At 38.5% G+C, this 18999-nt stretch overlaps 1 protein-coding gene across 3 annotated transcripts in view; it reads right to left on the bottom strand.

Moving 5' to 3' along the window:
• Positions 1-2425: 2425 nt before the first annotated feature.
• The window catches only part of adam12b (ADAM metallopeptidase domain 12b), a 158833-nt gene continuing 142259 nt past the window's right edge, over positions 2426-18999 (bottom strand). For 2 of the 3 annotated variants that reach the window (XM_042336794.1, XM_042336796.1), the window contains 7 exons: positions 17814-17891; positions 12651-12759; positions 12117-12252; positions 10649-10736; positions 9838-10086; positions 8077-8192; positions 2426-4225 (listed from right to left, as the gene is read on the bottom strand). In XM_042336794.1, coding sequence (XP_042192728.1) covers positions 4174-4225; positions 8077-8192; positions 9838-10086; positions 10649-10736; positions 12117-12252; positions 12651-12759; positions 17814-17891 — 828 coding nt within the window. In that variant the 3' untranslated portion in view covers positions 2426-4173. The remainder of the gene's footprint in view (positions 4226-8076; positions 8193-9837; positions 10087-10648; positions 10737-12116; positions 12253-12650; positions 12760-17813; positions 17892-18999) is intronic. The other variant, XM_042336795.1, reaches the window with a different exon arrangement.

Genomic DNA, 18999 nt, shown 5'->3' with positions numbered 1-18999 from the left:
TTCTCGCTAAGTACAGAAGAAATGACTCACCAAAAAGTTTTTCACTCGTAATTAATTAGCAAGAGCATGATTCATTTAAAGTACTTATTGTACTGTCACTTTAGTGGCAATGCAACATGTGATGAAAAACATGAGCATATTAAAATGTATCTACTCTTTGTTGTAGTTCCCCTGTTTCTTATGACTAGGTTGACATGCCCGACAGACATGTACTGTGGACCCCACTAATGTGAGTGTCTGCTCTGACTGGGAATGGAAAGCTCACGTCTCTATTAATTACAGTAGGCTCAAATGTGAATATTCGGCACAAAGCTGGCAAAAAAACAATTATGGTATGTATTTAAGTCAGATAATTGTGCTTTGAACAAGCCTTTTGTATAGCAGTATTAGCCCTTCACACTGCAATGTTATCCTCATACTACAGTGTTAATATAGAGAATCTCTTAACCTAATGTCGTAACATTAGCACAGAGCACCTCAAACAATAATACTGCTTCAATGTCTTTAACATACCACCTGCTTTTATAATTATTGCAACAAGAATTGCTCTTTTGTTTGCTTATACTCTTAACACCATCTATCATGAAAGTCAACCGTTAGCTCGAAGAACTGAAGTGAAAGCCTCTTTGTGGAACCTCAAAGCATCTAAAGGGAACATGGATAACATGAAGCTTCATGCAGGCAATTCAAAGCCGGGAAAAAAAGTCACAATGACATGTAGAGAACTGTAGCGTGTAATGTGCACTAATGTGTCAGATGTTTTATGTTACATTCTGGTATAGTGTTGGGAGTTTGTTTCACATTTGAACTGATGTCCTATTTGATTTATACTTGGGCAATTTCGTAATAGACAAATTAGATAGCACATACCCCCTGCTTTCCTGGCCTGTTCTTGGAACTCAAGAAGTACTTTCCCTCCCACTTTAACTTGGCCATTGCACACAATCTGGGTAAAGAAAACTGAAGTTTTCTTTCTTTTCACAAAAAGGATTGCACATGTGTGAGCATTGTGTTTGCCTGTAATGTTCACACGTGGCTAGTCCTTGTAAAGTGGCCAAGATAAATAGCCACGCAGCATTTGGAAATGAAATCAGCACCCATTTAGCTGCCAGTGAGCTTCCAAGCTCCAAGTTTCTTTGGGAGACAGACCAACAATCGAGGTGGCCAATTTAGTATTCCTGCAGACTGTACTGGCTTCAGATCATGTATTAAACAGGATGGGGATTCAGGAAATTAGCATACGAGTCCGACATCCTCTTGTGGAGTACTAAACACAGCAAGAGTCCCTCAGCCCCCTGTTTCCCTGGATATTGTATTTCCAGTTTCAGTGAGTAACATTCAAGGCTGCAGCTTTTAACATACTCACTTAAACAACAGGCACCTCATTAACAGGACATTGCAAGGACTTTGGAGGGAATTAACAGTGAAGAGTAGAGCAGTCAACAGCCCAGTGTTTCAGACTGCTCCACTGAGAACAATGAAGCAGAGCTACATGTTTCGTTCTTCTGGCCTGAAAGTGCATGTATTACATTTTACAGGCAATTGGTTGCACATAAATGGGAATTGTACACTCTGCACTTGGACACAAAAAGTAACTATTTGAAATAAGAAAACTATGATGCTTTCAAAAAAATGATAATATGGACTTGCATTTGACAGAGCTTTATACAAGAAGCATTACAGGCTATTTAGAACTCAGGATGTTTGTGAATGCTGCGTGCGTTAAGGGTTTGACTTTAATTAGTTTGTTATTTGCTTCGAGGGATCTAATTGTTTTGTTAATAAAATGCCAAATCATTTTTAAATTTTGGACCCATCACAGTTTTATAAACCCCAGCCTGTGTAATGAGCCTTCAAACCTGATTTTTCTCTTCGACATCGAATTGGAAAATTTAAATAAGTATGTTCAGCAGTACAACTTTTTTTTAAAAAAATAACATATGTATATCAATTAGGTCAATCTTGTCCCAAGCACTCCCATCCAAGTTTCATCACAATTTAATAAAATATACGAGCAGACATGCAGGAGAATAGAAAACAATTAACAATAATAACCCTTGCATTTGATATAGTGCCTTATCAAGTCACCGAGACATGTCAAAGCTCTTCACAGGATTTATTGTAAAGTGGTATGATTTTTGTGGACAAAATTTTGTTTCTTTATATTCTGCGTACATTGTGATGGTCCTTTTTTTAGTTATCTTAAATTGGTCACTCAATCCACGACTGTTTGTTGGACACTGCTGTGTGCAATTGGCTGCTGCGTTTCGCCCACAAAATACATAGTCAATTCACTTTACAATATATTCTGCGAAGCGCTTTGAGACATCTCAACGATGTGATAAGGCACTATATCAAATGCAAGGATTATTATTATGACAAATAACTAATGATCCAAAGTGATTTATTTGAACAGAGTTTATTGAATACTGGACAATTCACAAGCATAGTGATGAATCAATGGCAAAAGGAAACAAACTCCAGAATAGCATTTTCCTGTAAAACCTAAAATGTACAACAAACATGAAAAAGCTTGAATGGAATGTTAGATACATTTCATTTATATAATAAGGACTCTGAATAGCTAGCTGACCTACTAGGATATGTAAATGCTACAAAAAGTGGGAGTATAGTTTAATCAATAAACTACATCAGATACTAATAGTAAGCTTGGAATTTCTTTTTAAAAAATCATTTTACAAAATGGTTTTGCCAGAAAAAGTAAACAATGCAGTGGTTTTGTTTAAATGAATTCTGTGAATCAGTCCAATCTGCGCTGAATTCCTTATCTGAGTATGAATGTGTTTTATTTCAGCTGTTTAAAGATTAATAGCACATTGTGTTTAGTGGTGCCCTAGGAACTTTAGAGCAAATACATTCACTCTGCTAAGATGCAATTAGACAGAATGTTATCACTGAAAAAATGAACACAATTACAACACCCAGAGAATTTTTCCTTTAAGAAAATTCAGCTACTGTAAAAGTGTCTACCACATTGCACTGCATTGTAATAAATATTCAACATAAATTAATAATTTACAAGTACCTGAGCAAGTACACAGCACCATCAGGAGTCACAGCACCAAAAACAGTAGCTCAGAATCCCTTTATCTATTAATGCTATATTATATAAATCAGATAACGGGTGCCAGCCAATTAGGCCACCACCTTTGGCGATGTGAGCCTACCACTTAGTTACAGTATAAGGCTGCATTTGAAACCTCTGGGTTAGCGCCTGCTAACTCATGCAGTGCTTCGGGTTATATTGACATTACTCGCCTAGCCGTAGGTGATCATGAATCACGCAGAAATTTGTTGGTGAGGCTAATTCAATAGCATTCCACATGCGTCCTGGAGTGATACAACACTTATACAACGAGTGGCTTGGACAAAGCACGCACAGGGGTGGTATCACAGGGGGTTATATCTAGCTGGTGCCCAATTATACAGTGAAAGCGCTGAGAACGTTTGGCGCTTTTGCTCTCTAGAAAGATTTATTTTGTAAACCAATTACTAGAAGCTGAATTGAATGCATTTTTAAGTCTGGGTACTTTCTTCAGTTGAAGCAGGGTCGGTGGGGTGAGAGGGGGTCACCCACCAGATTCCAGTGAGCCATTGCTAAGTGCCTTGCTAAACATCGTCGTGGCACCATGATCTCGCAGAGGGGTTCTTTCCATGTATAAAATATTTATACTCTATGTACAGAGAGCGCATGACTTAGATAAAGACCGTTTCCTCTTCCAAAAGGTGATGAAAAAGTACAGTTTCGTCATCACCCGAGCCTTGCCAACCTTTGCAAATGCCAAGAAATGAAACCAAAGGCTTATAGGGGAGTCTAATTTGGGGTATTCCAAAATAGAGAATCTTGTTAGAATTCTCTGTTGGACTGCGGGACCTCTGCTCCTGAAGAGGGGTTGTCGCAAAATATTTCCAGTTACCTGAAGCAGTCTCACTTGTGAGACTCGGATTCCTTGTTGAGGAATCCTGTTAAGAAATACTGCAAATTAGACTCCCAAGTGTCATGCAATGCTGACACAGCATATACATATACAGCAGAACCATTCCCGCTCATAATGTTGGTTAATAAATGTACTAACTCCACATTCACTCCTCCGATAGTGCAAACACGTTTGGTCAGTTGCTGGCAGGCAAAGTTCTTCAGTCATTTAAATGTCAACAATGTTGGTTAATTTTGCTATATTGCTGAGGCTTCTTGGGTGCTGGCCTGAAAGAAAGAAAATACAATTCAGTTCAATGAAATCAGCCTGAGTTCAGTGCCTTATTCACTTCTATCTGTGGCCTGCTTGGGTTGGAATAATTTTTGCCAACAGGATTTTATTCAAGAACTCATGGGTTTTAGCTCCTCTCATCATGCTAACACTTTGAATTGTCTCTCTTTTTTTTAAATAGCCTTGCGTCTGCCAAACAACATCTACCTGCACAGCTCACAGTTAGTGAGCTCACAGCGAACAAATTGTTGCCTCTGGTAATAACTTCCGCTCTCCATCACAACACTAATTAAAATCTGCCTCCTTATCATTGAGTTTTTCAGTACAGAAGAAGGCCATTACGAGCTATTTGTTTCATCCCAATTTTAGGCAATACCTTGTGCCATGGAACCCCATTTGGCCATATAACTAACTGTGTACAAGATACGGCGTTACAGTGGGAGAAGAATGAATCACCCTGGACTTCCTCACCTAAAACAAATACATTGCAACATGAAGGGAATTCACTTGTAGACGGATTATATTGTAATCAAGTGGCTACTAGAGTGTGAGGAAATGATGTTCAACTGGGAAAGCGGAAATTATACTGCTGATTATTATAAATAAGGCAATGTTTGCAGCCCTGTGCCCCAGGGATGTGTTTAAATAGAAACTAATGGATAACTGGGAGCAAGTTAAAAGTAATCAAATCGTAAAGGTCAGGTGATATAAACCATCACAGGTAACCAACAGTGGTTATTAAGCATCATTAGACCCTGATCGGAGAACATCATTTTTAACTTTCTCCTCAGGGAGCTGTGTTTAAATTAGTTTATATTGCTTTTTTTTAGGGCAGGGTGGGAAGCTATTTTGCTTTGGGGTAAATTGTGTGGGTAGCAATGTTCAGTATACAAAACAATGATAATCAAAACGCCAGTAGTTCAGTGGGTGAATACAACAACTTGCATTTATGTAGCGCCCTTCACGCGAGGCTTGACAATGTCAGAGTCTGACGCCGAGCCGGGGGAGAAGGAGGGGGGAGCTGACCGTAAACACAATCAAAAAAGGCGGGAATTGAAAGTGGGGAGGGCGTGGTGGCAAGGCGGAGGGATTGAGGGAGAGAGTTCCAGAGTTTCGGGGAATTGTGGCTGAAGGTACGACCACCGATGATGGAGCAGAGGGGACGAGGGACAAACAGGAGACCGGAGCCAGCCGAGCAGGGGCAGTGGGTGGTGGAGTTAGGAGTAAGCAGATTGGATAGGTAGGGAGGTGCAAGGGCATGAAGGACATTGAAAACAAGTGAGAGGATCTTGAAATCGATCTGTTCGGTAATTGGGAGTCAGTGGAGCTTGGCAAGGACTGGTGTGATGGTGATAGTTTTGTGCGGGTTTGTATCTGGGTGGCGGCGTTTTGAATGAATAGAATTTTGTATATGGGGGTGTTGGGGAGACCAGTGAGGAGGGGATTGGTATAGTCTAGCCAGGAAGTGACAAAGGCATGGATGAGAGTTTCAGCTGCATTGGTTGTGAGGTATGGACAGAGGCGAGCAATGTAATGGAGTGGCGTTCCTAGTCAGGGAATGGATGAGGCAGTAATGGGGAGGAAAGTGAGAGAGAGAGAGAAAAGGCTCAGAATCAGCCTTCATATTCACATAATATTGTACTGTATTGATTTTGTTTCAATTATTCTCATTTTGTGAAATGGATTGAGACATCCATTATATTTTTTCACATAAACAGCTGTATAAACATAAGCTGTGCCTCCATTCTAGAGAGGGGGAAGAACCTTGGGTGTGATCACTACCCCGTGATCCTTGCAGGAATTGTGAATTTGTGACTCAAGATTGAACACCATCAATTTGTCCAGAAACATTCACTGACAAGGTTCCCACATGCTTCGGCAAAGTATCAAAGAGCCAGGTATCCAGTGTGAGTCAAGCTTGTCATCTTCAAGAGAGAAGAGGACAGGCATCGGGACGAAAATCAGGAAGAAACAAAACACTTTCAGGTAGAACTTGATGACAGAACAGATGTTTTCGAGAAATAACACAAATGAAATGGAGATGATTGATATTTTTTTTGCTGGTTTGCATTCTGAAGCAAATTATACCAGGGTTGGATGTCAGCAGCTTTTTCCAGCTTTCAATACAACCGAGCTTAATGGAAATAACCTTCCGTATCACATCAATGCCTGTGACACTGGTAATAGGATATTAACTAGTTTCATTCCATTGTAGCTTAGAATACTTGGTTTAGAAATATGTCGAGAAGATATCATAACCCATGCAACGAATTACTGAGTGACAGTTTAGTCTTTGTCTCTTTTCAAATAAATCATTCCACAGTGTTTCGTGACATTACTGAAGCTTTTCAAACAGGAACTGTGTGTGGCCCAGAATCAAAAGCCCTAAAGGGTTTCAGAAGCATTGGTTACGTTTGACATATTCCAAGCACACGTCTCCAATAAACATTTAAAAAAAAATCAGAAATTTCCTTTCATCCCCAATGTTATGACTGACTATCTTTGAATTATGAATGTAATGTTGGATTCTTTTTGGAAAGAGTTTGCAGACAGTAAATCTTAACTGGCGGCCTAATTGGATAAAGACAGGTTTTCATTTCTGTTGATAAGTCCAATCAGAATTAAAGCAAGCCCGCTGATCTGGGTAATAAATGAAATCTGACTAAACTATAATGCTGGCGTTTTGAAACTTTAGGCAGTGACCTTCTCTGTGATAATGGGTCTGGCAGTTGGAATGTTTAATAACTAAACACAGAGTAATCTACCAGCATTTGATTAGACAACCGTCACTGTAATCCTGAATTAGCCAAAGAACAGTAAGGTTCATTAGACAAACCACAGCAACAGCTTCACTAACTCAATACCACATTTAGAGGTATGTGCTAAAAGCTGAATTGAATAGCATTATGTATCCCTTTGTGTTTTTACCTATAGCTCAAGCTCTATCAGTACATCCGCAGACAAGATTCATACTGGGAGTTAGTAGGGGATAAATACTTCACATATCTGCAGCTCTGAGACGCCATCCAGTGTGAAGGGCGCTATATAAATGCAAGTTAATGTTGTTGTTGTATCTCTACTCGTGCTTTTCATAGCTGTACTATCTCTCCTTGTACTTTCATTTCTATTTCTATAAATGGAATCGTGTTGTTGTTGTTGTTGTTATTTCTCTGCTATCAGCGAGCTGTTATTTTGTCACAGTGAATTATAGAGGAAAAATGAGATTACCCGCGATAAAAATGTCAAAAGTCACAGATACAAGTTTTATGATTTTCATGATTTTTGAAAGTGGGTTTAACTACAGGGAATGGAACCTTCAGAAGATTTTCTCAATTAAATGGCTGAAACGTTGGAAGCAGTTTACACTGAATATTTCTTCACTTAGTTGTCAGCATCCCTTCTGTTTCTTGACTCTCCGTAGCTTCCCAACAATCCGGGGTGCTCAACTCCACTGCCAAATGCCTCTTTCAACTCTGCTCCCCAACTTCCTACTCAGTTCTGCTCCTGCACTCCATTTATTCCCATACCCCTTACATTATCCCGTTATATCTTGTTATATACCTCTACAAGAAAATAGCTCTGAAATTGCTTTTTTTTTTAGGCTGAAGAGCTTACAACTTACCACGTTTGATAGTCAAATGCCTTCGAGCATTAAGAACATAAGAAATGCTAGACGATAAAAAGACCAAGGTCCATCTAGTTCCCCTTCCACCTTCCTGACGGTCGCATGCACATATGTCCCAAACTACCTATGTACTATATCCCATCATGTTATTTCCTAAAAGAATAAGAACACAGCAACAGCTAAAGAGGCACCATCTGCAGTTAAATTGAGTATATAGCTCACCTGACAGGTTTGATATGGAATTCAGGGTTCTGCATGGAGGAGGCATTAAGATGAGATGGTCGGTTTATAGGATTTGCTGGCAGTGGTTTCTGCGGAGGATTGCGTATAGAAGGTGCCTGCAACCAGCAAATGAAACCTGGTTAGGCACTAGTCCAAAATACATCTACACGCAACATAAATATGCAGTTCTGCTAACTACTGGAATTTCTTACTCTGTCGTGATCCATTTATTGATTACACATGTTTACAGTGAATTACCAGCAAAAGTGCAATAGTTAGCTTAATTGTTATTTTCAGCAGCAATACAGACATGGTGTCAGTGTTTTATGATGAGTTTTTAGCTATGGAGCTACTAATTGGATTAAATAGTGTCAGTTCTAAACACACACACATATATATACACACACACACACACACTTTTATATCTATTTTATCCATACACTTTACACATATAGTTCTCAAATCCTAAAAACTTTTGAATTTATTTATCAACCTCCGACAATAAAAATAACCATTTGGTTTGGCTTTGTTGATCTTCTAATGATTATAATTGTGAATGCAAATGACTTGCAATTAAGATTGCATGAGAGCCTGTAAAATTATTCTCTTGTGCACTTACAAAGTGCTTAATAATAATAATTACTCTTATTATGATAAATAACAAGCTTTTATATTTTGGATTAATGGGAAGAGCTTGGAACACTACTTAGGCAAGACAAGTTAAAACTTGGTCATTGCATATAAAAGGCCAACCTCTCCAAAAAAAACAGCAACATATGAGTTCAGTAAATTCAACGTGAATTGAGGTAATGTTCATAATGGACAGTGGAAAGTGGAAAGGGTTTAAGCTCTTCAGTGAAGTTCAAATATGTTATCATCCAAGATTAAATTGATCTTTAGATTTAGAATTTGTTAGCGGTTTGATGTTACCATGGTAATATGTGTGCTTGCTTTGCTGATTGTATTTTAACAGAAGAAGATGCAATGATCAAATATTTCCACGCCATGAAAACAATGTGACAAAATGGCAGTTGTGAGAATGCTTTCACTCTCTTTTGGATGCTAATCTTTGCCTAAAATCTTGCCATTCAATAGGACTGGATCAGGGAAGATTCATCCTATTATTGGACCACCTCTAGCACATTGGCATACTGTTCTCCTTGACAAAGATGACAGAAATACAGGCTATGTGTTTACCTTATAAAATAAGGTAAAAAGCACTAAAGATGAAACCAAAGTAAAAATATATTAAATTAGTTCTTCAGTGACAAAGAAATAGCTTGCAGTTCTTGGAAATGGTGCTTTATATTTGCGTAGCGTTGTCAAAGAATCCTTTCTTTAAAAAGGAATGCATGGCAAGTAGTACAGAAATGTCAGTCTGACAGAATTAAAGAGTTATTGAGGTTTGACTTGATATTTAAAACTACAAGCAACCTCTGTCAAACAATGAATTCATGACATAGAGAGAGTAATTAAAATAGTATAAAGGTTCATTACATCTTTATGTCTTCTGTTAACACTTGTTTTAATGCACGGGCAGCAATGGATACAGCAAAACATCACCTACTTAACGTCCTCTGTTGTACTTCTAATAGGTTGCACAAGATATTTCACTAAGTATAGCTACTGTTGACAAAGTCAAATCGACTGGTAAATGATTTAGAAAGATCTGAAAGACAGTGCTTTTTATGCATGAGGCTTTTTTTGAATCTTTCAGTGGGCTATAATGATATTCATTGAATACACAAAGCCCATGGGTACCTGGAGGCTTCTGAAAGAAGGGTTTGCTGGCAGCGGCCTGTTGGGTACTCCAGAATTAGACTCCGTGCTGTGGTTTAGTGGTGGCAGAACCCGCTGAGGTGTCAGAGAAAAGTGCAAATTTGCTGTTCTGACTGAATTTGGCAGAGGATTACTGATGTGAACAGGCTGATAGTAGGGTGGTCCTCGTACAGCTTGATCTCGCATTCCAGGGGGTGGAAATGACCTGGGAGGCTGGAGATTGTCTGTCTGCTGCAATAAAACAAATAATAAGTTTTGTTTCGCCAACAAAATACACAGTCAATTCACTTTACAGTACATTCTATACTCCTTTGTCTCAAAGACGTGATAAGGCGCTATATCAAATGCAAGGATTATTAAGGATTATTGCAACAACAATTTGCATTTATATAGAGCCCTTCACGTGTGATAGTGTCCCAGACTACTTTGAGCGCTTCAACCTATTATAATAAGACTTAGCTGTTACGTAAAACTTTGTCCTAGAACTTATTAACCAGCTACCATACTATACTGATCTTATGATAGACTAAATTATATATTTAATGAATGTTTTCTTAAAGGCTTATTAATTTCACCTACAAAAACATAGACATAGACACTACACTGTAAGGTAAATCCTGTGAAGTGCTTTGAGGCAGCCTACTAAGATGAAAGGTGCTACATCAAATGCAAGGAATGTTATTTGTTATTAATTATTATTATCAGCTTTCATCTTTTAATATTAGAAACAGATGCTCCGCCCGCTGCCTTCTACTGGAAATTATGACCGTACACGGCTTCTCAAAAGGCAAACCTTTTGCATGTTGACTTTTCTTTTAATGGGAGTTAGGTAGGCAGGACTGGGCTGGTTTGAAGTTGAAGATCTAGTTGGCCCGACAGACCTAAACATAAGAAAGTATCTTGGCATAATTCAATTTGCAACAGATTTTATATTTGATCAATCCAACGGTATGCAAGTCTCATACAATAGAAGCACATTCAACAAATCTTTACCAACTGCAATTTGTGACTGACTTTTGACCCTAACACTCCCCTCCTCTCCTAAGGGTGGTGTCAGCTGCTTTCTAATAACATGCTCAAAAAGCTTTTCTTCATTTGTGAGCCGAGATGTGAATGCCAGCAGATTATTTAACGTGGAGGGATGCACAGCCAATCTCAGTTCTTTCCTCACCACACCACCACACACAGAGAGTGGAGCAGAGGTCACGAAATAGCACTCAGGAGTAAGTGTTTGGCTGATTTTCCTCCCTGCTTATCTCAAAGGAGTTTGAGTTTGAATTTTCTCTCCATTTTGTGGGGAAGCACTTAATCCTGAGGTGTAGCTGAGATCTCTTTGTTGAGGAACTACCAAGACGTAACACAATCTGCCACTGCGCAAAATGTTTACTGTTTTACTGAGTCTGTTGTGAAAATGTCACTATTTTAATTAAAGCACAGCGTTAGTCTCATTTTTCAACTAGAAAGTTGGCTTTTTAAGAGAATGAACTGAAAAGTTCCTCTTATTGATGCTGTTACATTTTGCCGGCTGAAGATAAAATCACGTGGCACTTGATGATCCCACAGAACATAACCAGTGCAAATTCTGGTCGCTGTCGATTGACAGTCAGTTCTCATTGATCTGAAAGACTTGGCAATTGTATGGCAAGACAGAGATCCATATTAGTACCAACTGCATCACATCTTATGTATTAACACTCAGTGCTATTGCTGAACACAAATTGATATTCTTTCCATCCACCAGCACTGTCATCTCAGCGCTGACTTTGATCACCAAAATATAATATTAATTAAATTCGCTGTAAGCCTAATTATGAAATTGAATTATGCATAGTTTTATATTCATGAGGAAGGAAACAGGATCTGTGGAATTAGGAAGGGTTGAAATGATAATGTAGGGGCAGAGCAGCAAAGTAACTAGATTATGGTCACAGCAAAGGCAAAATACTGCGGATGCCGGAAATCTGAAATAAAAACAGAAGTCGCTGGGAACACTCAGCAGGTCAGGCAGCATCCATGGAGAGTGGAAAGTCAGTTAATGTTTCAGGTCGATGACCTTTTGTCAAGAATTCTGATGAAAGGTCATCGACCTGAAACGTTTCCTCTCTCCATAGAGGCTGCCTGACCTTCTGTGTGTTCCCAGTGACTTCTAGATTATGGGTATAGTCTCCAGACCTCCCCTCCTCGGGCTCGGATATGATAATCTTACAAACAAATCAAGAGGGAAACAAAATCCACCAGAATCTGTTCAGCAAATGCTTTACCTTAATTTTTCGACAGTTGTCAGCTTCTGTGAGAAAAGCAGCTGCAGTAATGTCTTCCGTTTGAAACACATGATCAACCCAGCAGTGATTAGACTCAAGATGGTAACCAGTATACCCACAAAGAGGCTGTTACTTTCTGAAAATAGAATAAGTATTATCTCAGTCATGACAGCAGCACAGATTACTATGATTTCATGCCAACTCTTCCAAATTCAGAATTGTTATAAAATACATGAAATTATATATTGTAAGGTTCATTCCTATGAACTTGGGCCCCATTTTTTGTAACTCAAAAATAATTCAAATAAAATGTATTTCTTCAGTTGAAACAAGTTTGGGGGGTGGGAGAGAGAGGCCGGAGAAATGCTTTTATATTGCCAGCGCATTCACAAATACAAAATATCTTTTGCTTTTAACATTACTGGATTGTTTCACAATATGTTCACTGGTATCTGTGTGTATTAATCATTATTTTCCGTATCCATCGTGCTAAAACTGAATTGCACGCGTAGGATTAATAGTTGGACTCCTCACCTTGCAGCCTCATTGGCCCACTGTCGACGCTGCCTCCTAAACCGGGTTTGTCACAGTATGGAGGAGCCCAGTCCTGGTCACAGTGGCAGTTTTCGTTGTTGTTGCAAACCTTTTCAAGAAATAACGTAAATTGATATCAGCTTTTGTAAATCAACTGTACATGTGAAACACACAGGGCAACCGCAGTCACAGACGTCGACATGAATAAATATTGGGGTCTAATTTGCTGTATTTCTCAACAATATCATGGCTCAGCTGTTAGCACTCTTGCCTCTGAGTCAGGAGGTAGTAGGTTCAAGACTCACATTGGGATTTTGAATTCACAGTCTAGGCTGATGCTCCAATACAGTGCTGGAGGGGTGCTACATTGTCAGAGGTGCCATCCTTTGATCCCATCTGCCTGTTCAGATGAACCATAAAGATCACATTGTATTGAGCGAAAAGAGAATCTGGCAGTGACCTGACAATTTATCCTCCAGATAATTTTGATCATTCCCTCCATGGCTGTTTATGGGACATTAATGTGTGCAAATTGCAAATTGACTGCTGCATTCGCCTACAAAATCCAAAGTCACTAAATCTTACAGTAAATCCTGCACAGCACTTTGTGACATCTTCCCAACATAGAAGGTGCTACATCAAGTGCAAGGATTACTATTATTTATCATAAATGACAATTTGAACGTTTCCTCTTTTGAGTAAAATGATAAGATTGCAAGAGATCCTTCAACCCATTTGATTCATCCTTTCAGAATACCAACCCTATTTTCTTCCCACTTATAAACCTGAAATAAGGATAGGATTTATATAAATACAAATTCTGGAGTATTTGATCCATCTGCATTACGTTAATGCTCGTATTAAAGAAAGAGTTGATAAATAGATGTTTGAGGGGTTTAAAGGATTGAAGAATACGTATTGACTAATAATCAAATACTATATGGAACAAACAAGACCGTTGAATGCAACCAGTCAGTGTTGAATAATGTAGATTGTCATGATAGAATGATATCCTGGTGCATTTGCTCAATTACCTTCAGAAGATTGGGAGAAATTGTAGTATTTCATCTTGTTGGAAGTTATTCACCTCTCTTTAGAGATTAACCCATATTGTGTTATGAATAAATTTGCTTTGTGTGCTTACAGTGAGGCTACTTCTGCTTTCTGTTTCAATACATTTTTATGATGCAGTGCTGTCAATCTTCATGAAATCAATTGAATTTATCATTGTCTAGAAAAGCTAAAATTTGGGTTGTTTAAAACTGATGAAAATTTAGGTTTGTGTAAGTTGTTCCAGCACAGAAATGGATTATCAAACCCAGGAAGACAAAAGACACACAACATCACAAGAGAGGTTTGAATGAAAAATTCCCTCTGATCCATTTGATCTTATCTTTCCCTACCATCCTCCCCTGCGAAGGTGTTTAAAGCCAGTCTTTTCAGACACTCGAGATTGTGGTAGATTAGGCCCAAATATAGATTAAATCAATGTTAAAAAAAAAGCAAAAACAGAGAATGGAAAGAAGAAACAATGAGGAGAAAATGGAAGGGTGGGATTTTATCACAATTAAAGCGGTTTTGTTTTGTAGTCTGGGTCCTATAAGAGATTGTTGTTGTTGTTAATCTAGTCATAGCATTTGGTGAAGAAGGATTGCAATTTATCGTATATGTCTTATTGTCATTGGATAACTGTGTTCCTAAGAAAGCATTGCTGTACTTTTTGTGTTTCATGGGACCAACAGAAACTCTGAACAACTTATTTGAAATACTCTACTGTCCTATTAACATATGTGAACACCAAGTAATCTTCAGATCCAATTATTATTTAATAAATGTACTATTTATTCAAAGGCCACTGCAGTTACTCTATTTGTTCCTGATGTTCAAAATCATATGTGTAACATTATAAAACTGGAGGCATTCCTTGATGGTCCAGTCGGTATAAATACACAGAGTGTTGTGATATTGAGCCATATAGACCAATATGTTCCGAGTTTGATCCCTGGTCAGTGCCAAATTGTGGGATCTTAGTTACATGGTTGTCAAATTTCTAAAATTGGCTCTGGCATTCTTGTACTAGGAAAGGAGAAAAAGAATCAGCCAGGGTCCCTGATCCTGATCATTACTTAGTGAATTTTTCTGGAACGTCTGTGTTTCAGTTGAAAACACATTGGCTGGCTGCTGCTCATGGCCAACACTCACTGTCTGGACATCCAGATGATGAATTGCCATTTAGGTTGGTGGTGCCTTTGGAGGTACATCTCAGTACGAGCCAATATCTTCAGAGTACAAAAGGCAAAGAGTGAAAAATTGGGGAAGCATTTTAAGTGGAACAAGTTACTCTAATGTCCAATAACTTTTTTAATGCACTTTCAGTTCTGTGTAATGTTCTATTTTAATCCCATTATTCCTTCCCTCGACGTGCCAGGCAACACAACTTCAGCGGCCAAGATTGCTGGTGGGCAACCCATTCCAAAATGTTTGCCAAGTGACACACACTGGTGTTTGGCTTCAATTTAGTCTCCCCACAATGTTGTGGCTTTGAACTGAAATGGGGGAAGGAGGAAATGGTGAAGAATTCTAATTACATCATGGCACCATATGTTGCAGTCACACTGTCTCGTCCTCCATTTGCCTTTTCAAACCAATGTTCACAGATACTGAATCTAAACAGTATCCATACAAATGCCCAGTCACTGTAGTTTACAACAAATGCTGTAAAATGCTTTCAGATGTCTCAACGATGTGATAAGCTACTACATCAAAGGCAAAGGTTATTATTATTAATAATAAGATGTTATGCTTTTATATTATTATAAGCGGTTGGCTCTAGAAATGCAATCAAGAATTTCTGAACACTTCTCATTTGAATTTCAAAGTTGCTGATTTCCTTTTCTTTTAAAATGAATCCTAAAAGGTTCAAATGCGCAATTCTGTGGCAGGCATAATGACTCCAAGGTGCTGTGTTTCATTATCACAGTGAGCTCTCTCTCTCTCTCTCTCTCGAGAGGGAGCATGATAGACACAGAGCTTACTGCAGTACTCTCAGGGATGAGCACAATTCACAACAGTAATTGGAAGCACAGAGAAAACTAACACTGTCAAAAACAGTGAAAGAAAAAAATATCGGGGTTGGAGGCAGACTATTCACTTTGAAATCACTAACTGTTTAGAGATAGAGGTTCCATATTGCACCAAGTTATGTTCAACATAAGTGCTATTTGTTTGCATTACTCCTGAGCACCATAAGATGGCAACATTGCGTGGCTTTCCAGGCAGCGGATTGGGAATGAAATCTCTGAATTATTTGGTTTGGATTTCATCTTTAGGAAAAGTTTTCACAGACATTTTTTCCCCCACTTTATTTGTCACAGATGTTCACACATTGGCTTGGTGGAAGATATTAAGCAACGTCTATGCTCTTTTTCATCTGGACACTCGTTTATAGAATGAATGCAATAGCCAACGACTTTCTGTCATTCACTCTCGGTACTCATTGGTGTTGTAGTCCGTGTGTCATGTCTTCTGAATTCATTTCAATTGAACTTTCCATTTACCCTAGCTAATGAAAACATGTGGCTCGGTAGCTTGGGTGAGACAAACCTGCCCTTGGAGCCAAGGGTTATGGCTTACTGCCACGACTGGAATGAAGCTTGTCAGTTCTTGGAAAGAGTCCTTGTGGGAGAATAAAACTCCATACAAAGTTGAAAAGTGTTGTTGTAACATATTCAGTGGGATACCTTTCAAAGATGCTTTTGCATGGTTGTGACATTAAATTGATTTTAAGACGGTTTTCGCTCACAGAATATACAGTCAATTCACTTTACAGTATATTCCGTGAAGCACTTTGAGACGTCTCGAAGATGTGATAAGGCGCTTTATCAAATGCACGGATTATTATTATTATTACTTAATCAGAACAAATTATTGAATTAAAAACGGTTGGAAATCCAAAATTAAAGTTTCTGTGGGTCCTTTTTTGTTACATTGCATTTCCCCATCTAATTTGTAGTTCTTTTCTACTCATTTTTAGAGCTACAGACTATTTCGCAGCTAAGAGCACAAACAATTGATCTACTCTGGGTTTAGGTCTCTGTCAGTGCTGTTCTGTAATTCACCAGAGAGATGCACAAGAGCAGGTTAAGTTAACCTGATCTCTCCTTTTAATATTATCTCTCCTTTTGCTTTGCTCTTTGTGGATCAGTTTCTTATAATGTGCAAGACAACCTAGGCAAAGCAGATGAAACTTCATTTGAAATTAGGTCCCTGGGTCTAATTCGCAACAGTTCCCAAAGGGATTCCTTAAGGAATTTAAAGCACACGAGTGGGGACTCCTGACAACCAGATGTACGTCACACTGACTTGCGGGACCTTTGCTTTGATGTGATTTATATCAGAGAGGAGATCCCATGGGTTTGATGGGAATTCTGGTAGAATTCCTTAATAAGAAATCTTGTTAAATAGTACAGCAAATTAAACTGCATAGTATTTACTTAGTAAAAACTAATGACAGTTCAAAACAGCTTATCCTGTGTTATAATATTGCGGACGTAGATGTGGGAATGGATAGCCCTATACAACTTTTCTGAGACCACTATAACCTGAGAGCTGAGTAGGTAAAATTAACACAAGAAACAGGGAATACGATTGAGGATTGATTTTCTCTTAGAAAATATCCATCCACACTGCAGAAGCTTTTAAGAAAGCAGCTTGTGGACTACTTACTCATATCTTTCTACCAGGTCCTATTACATGGGCCTTTCAGGCACAGTGATATGAACATTTCCATAAGTATGGCTGTATGTGCAAATTGGCTGCCACATTTGCCTACAAAATACAAAATCATTGTATTTTACAGTTAATGCTGTGTTGTACTTTGAGATGTCTTCTCCACATGAAAGGTGCTGGATCAAATGTAAGGACTGCTGCTACATATTTTATGGTAGTTGTTGCTTTCCGTTCAGACTGTTCTTAAGTCGTAAACATGCTACTGAAACAGCGGACATTTCCATTTTGCTTTGCTGATGTTAATTGATTGAAAATAACTGGTATCCAAACATAGATTTGATTAACACTGTTATGTGGGAAGGATAACAAAGAACTTCTGTCACAATGTATTCTCCCGCACACTCAACCTTTATCTGCACTGCTGGATGTTCTTACCCCTTGCCCATGACATTTCGAAGCACACTCCCTCACTCCAAAGACGCTAATATTCTGGCACTGTCGATTTAGACAGATCTAGGCAGGCGAAAGAAAAAAAAATTGGTGTTATTTTTAGTTCACAAGATTAAAAATGGTACTTACTAATCAGCTCTGTGTGCCTCAACAGGTCGTTGAACATGCAAAAAAAATGGGGAATAGTTTAACACTCGCCCCCCTCCCCATCCCCCATCCAGAGTTTCTTTGGGTGAAAGGCAAGGATTTTGCTGTACAGCGTGGTACAGTATCATATTCCGTTCACATGATTACAGTGTAATTCAGCAGTCAGTCCAAAATGTTCTTCAGCCAGCACTACATTATGGGCAGATTTACACGATGACAATTCAGGACAGATGGCATTGGTGCTGCTGAAACATTGGCAGTTCAATAGATCAATTGAACAAGGAATGAGACAGTGTAGTTCTTATTTCTTGATTTGTTTTTTTCCCGCTGCATTATAATGGTGAAGTGGCAATTTTTCAAAGCAAGTATTGTGCTGTGATATAAAATCTGTGTTCAATGCTGCTTTTTGGTGCAATTTGTAAGCATGCAAAAATGCATTAAAATAAGTATCACATGGCAGGAAAAAAAACCTATGACAGTAAAATCATAAAACCAAGACACAGAAGTAAAACTTTACAATATCATAATAAATGCACTAAATCAGGTCCACAAGTACATAAACAGATGCTAAATGTATTAAACTGTCTGGCTTTCCAGTGATTATTGGAATATACCACAGATTGCCCTTTCTGTGATTTTTACCCCTTTTGAGACTTTTGTCCTTCAAAGTGACCTGGTTGGGCTGGTACAATCTTGTTTTTAGGCTAACATGGGTTTGGCACCTGGGACTCCTAGCTTGCCATAAAGAAGCCGGAATAAAAGGATGGGACCTTTCAAACCCTTCAAAATATACTATTTGAAATGATTACTAGTGAATGAATGCATGTTGGTTACTGCTGTTACAGCTCCAATTATTTTTAAGTTGCTGTCAATTCACTCAACTATCAGTCAGATGACAATGGCTTTTTATTGCATCCCTACCAATTCTCAATTTATGTGACTGAAGCAGCACCGAATACTATCTAAAAAATAATTAACTTTCTCACTTATCTTTTGTTCATGGATCATGTCCACTCAAACTAAG

This window comes from Callorhinchus milii, unplaced genomic scaffold (genome assembly GCF_018977255.1).
Source record: "Callorhinchus milii isolate IMCB2004 unplaced genomic scaffold, IMCB_Cmil_1.0 Scaffold7, whole genome shotgun sequence".
Taxonomy (NCBI): domain Eukaryota; kingdom Metazoa; phylum Chordata; class Chondrichthyes; order Chimaeriformes; family Callorhinchidae; genus Callorhinchus; species Callorhinchus milii.
This window is presented reverse-complemented; position numbering and strand designations above follow the sequence as displayed.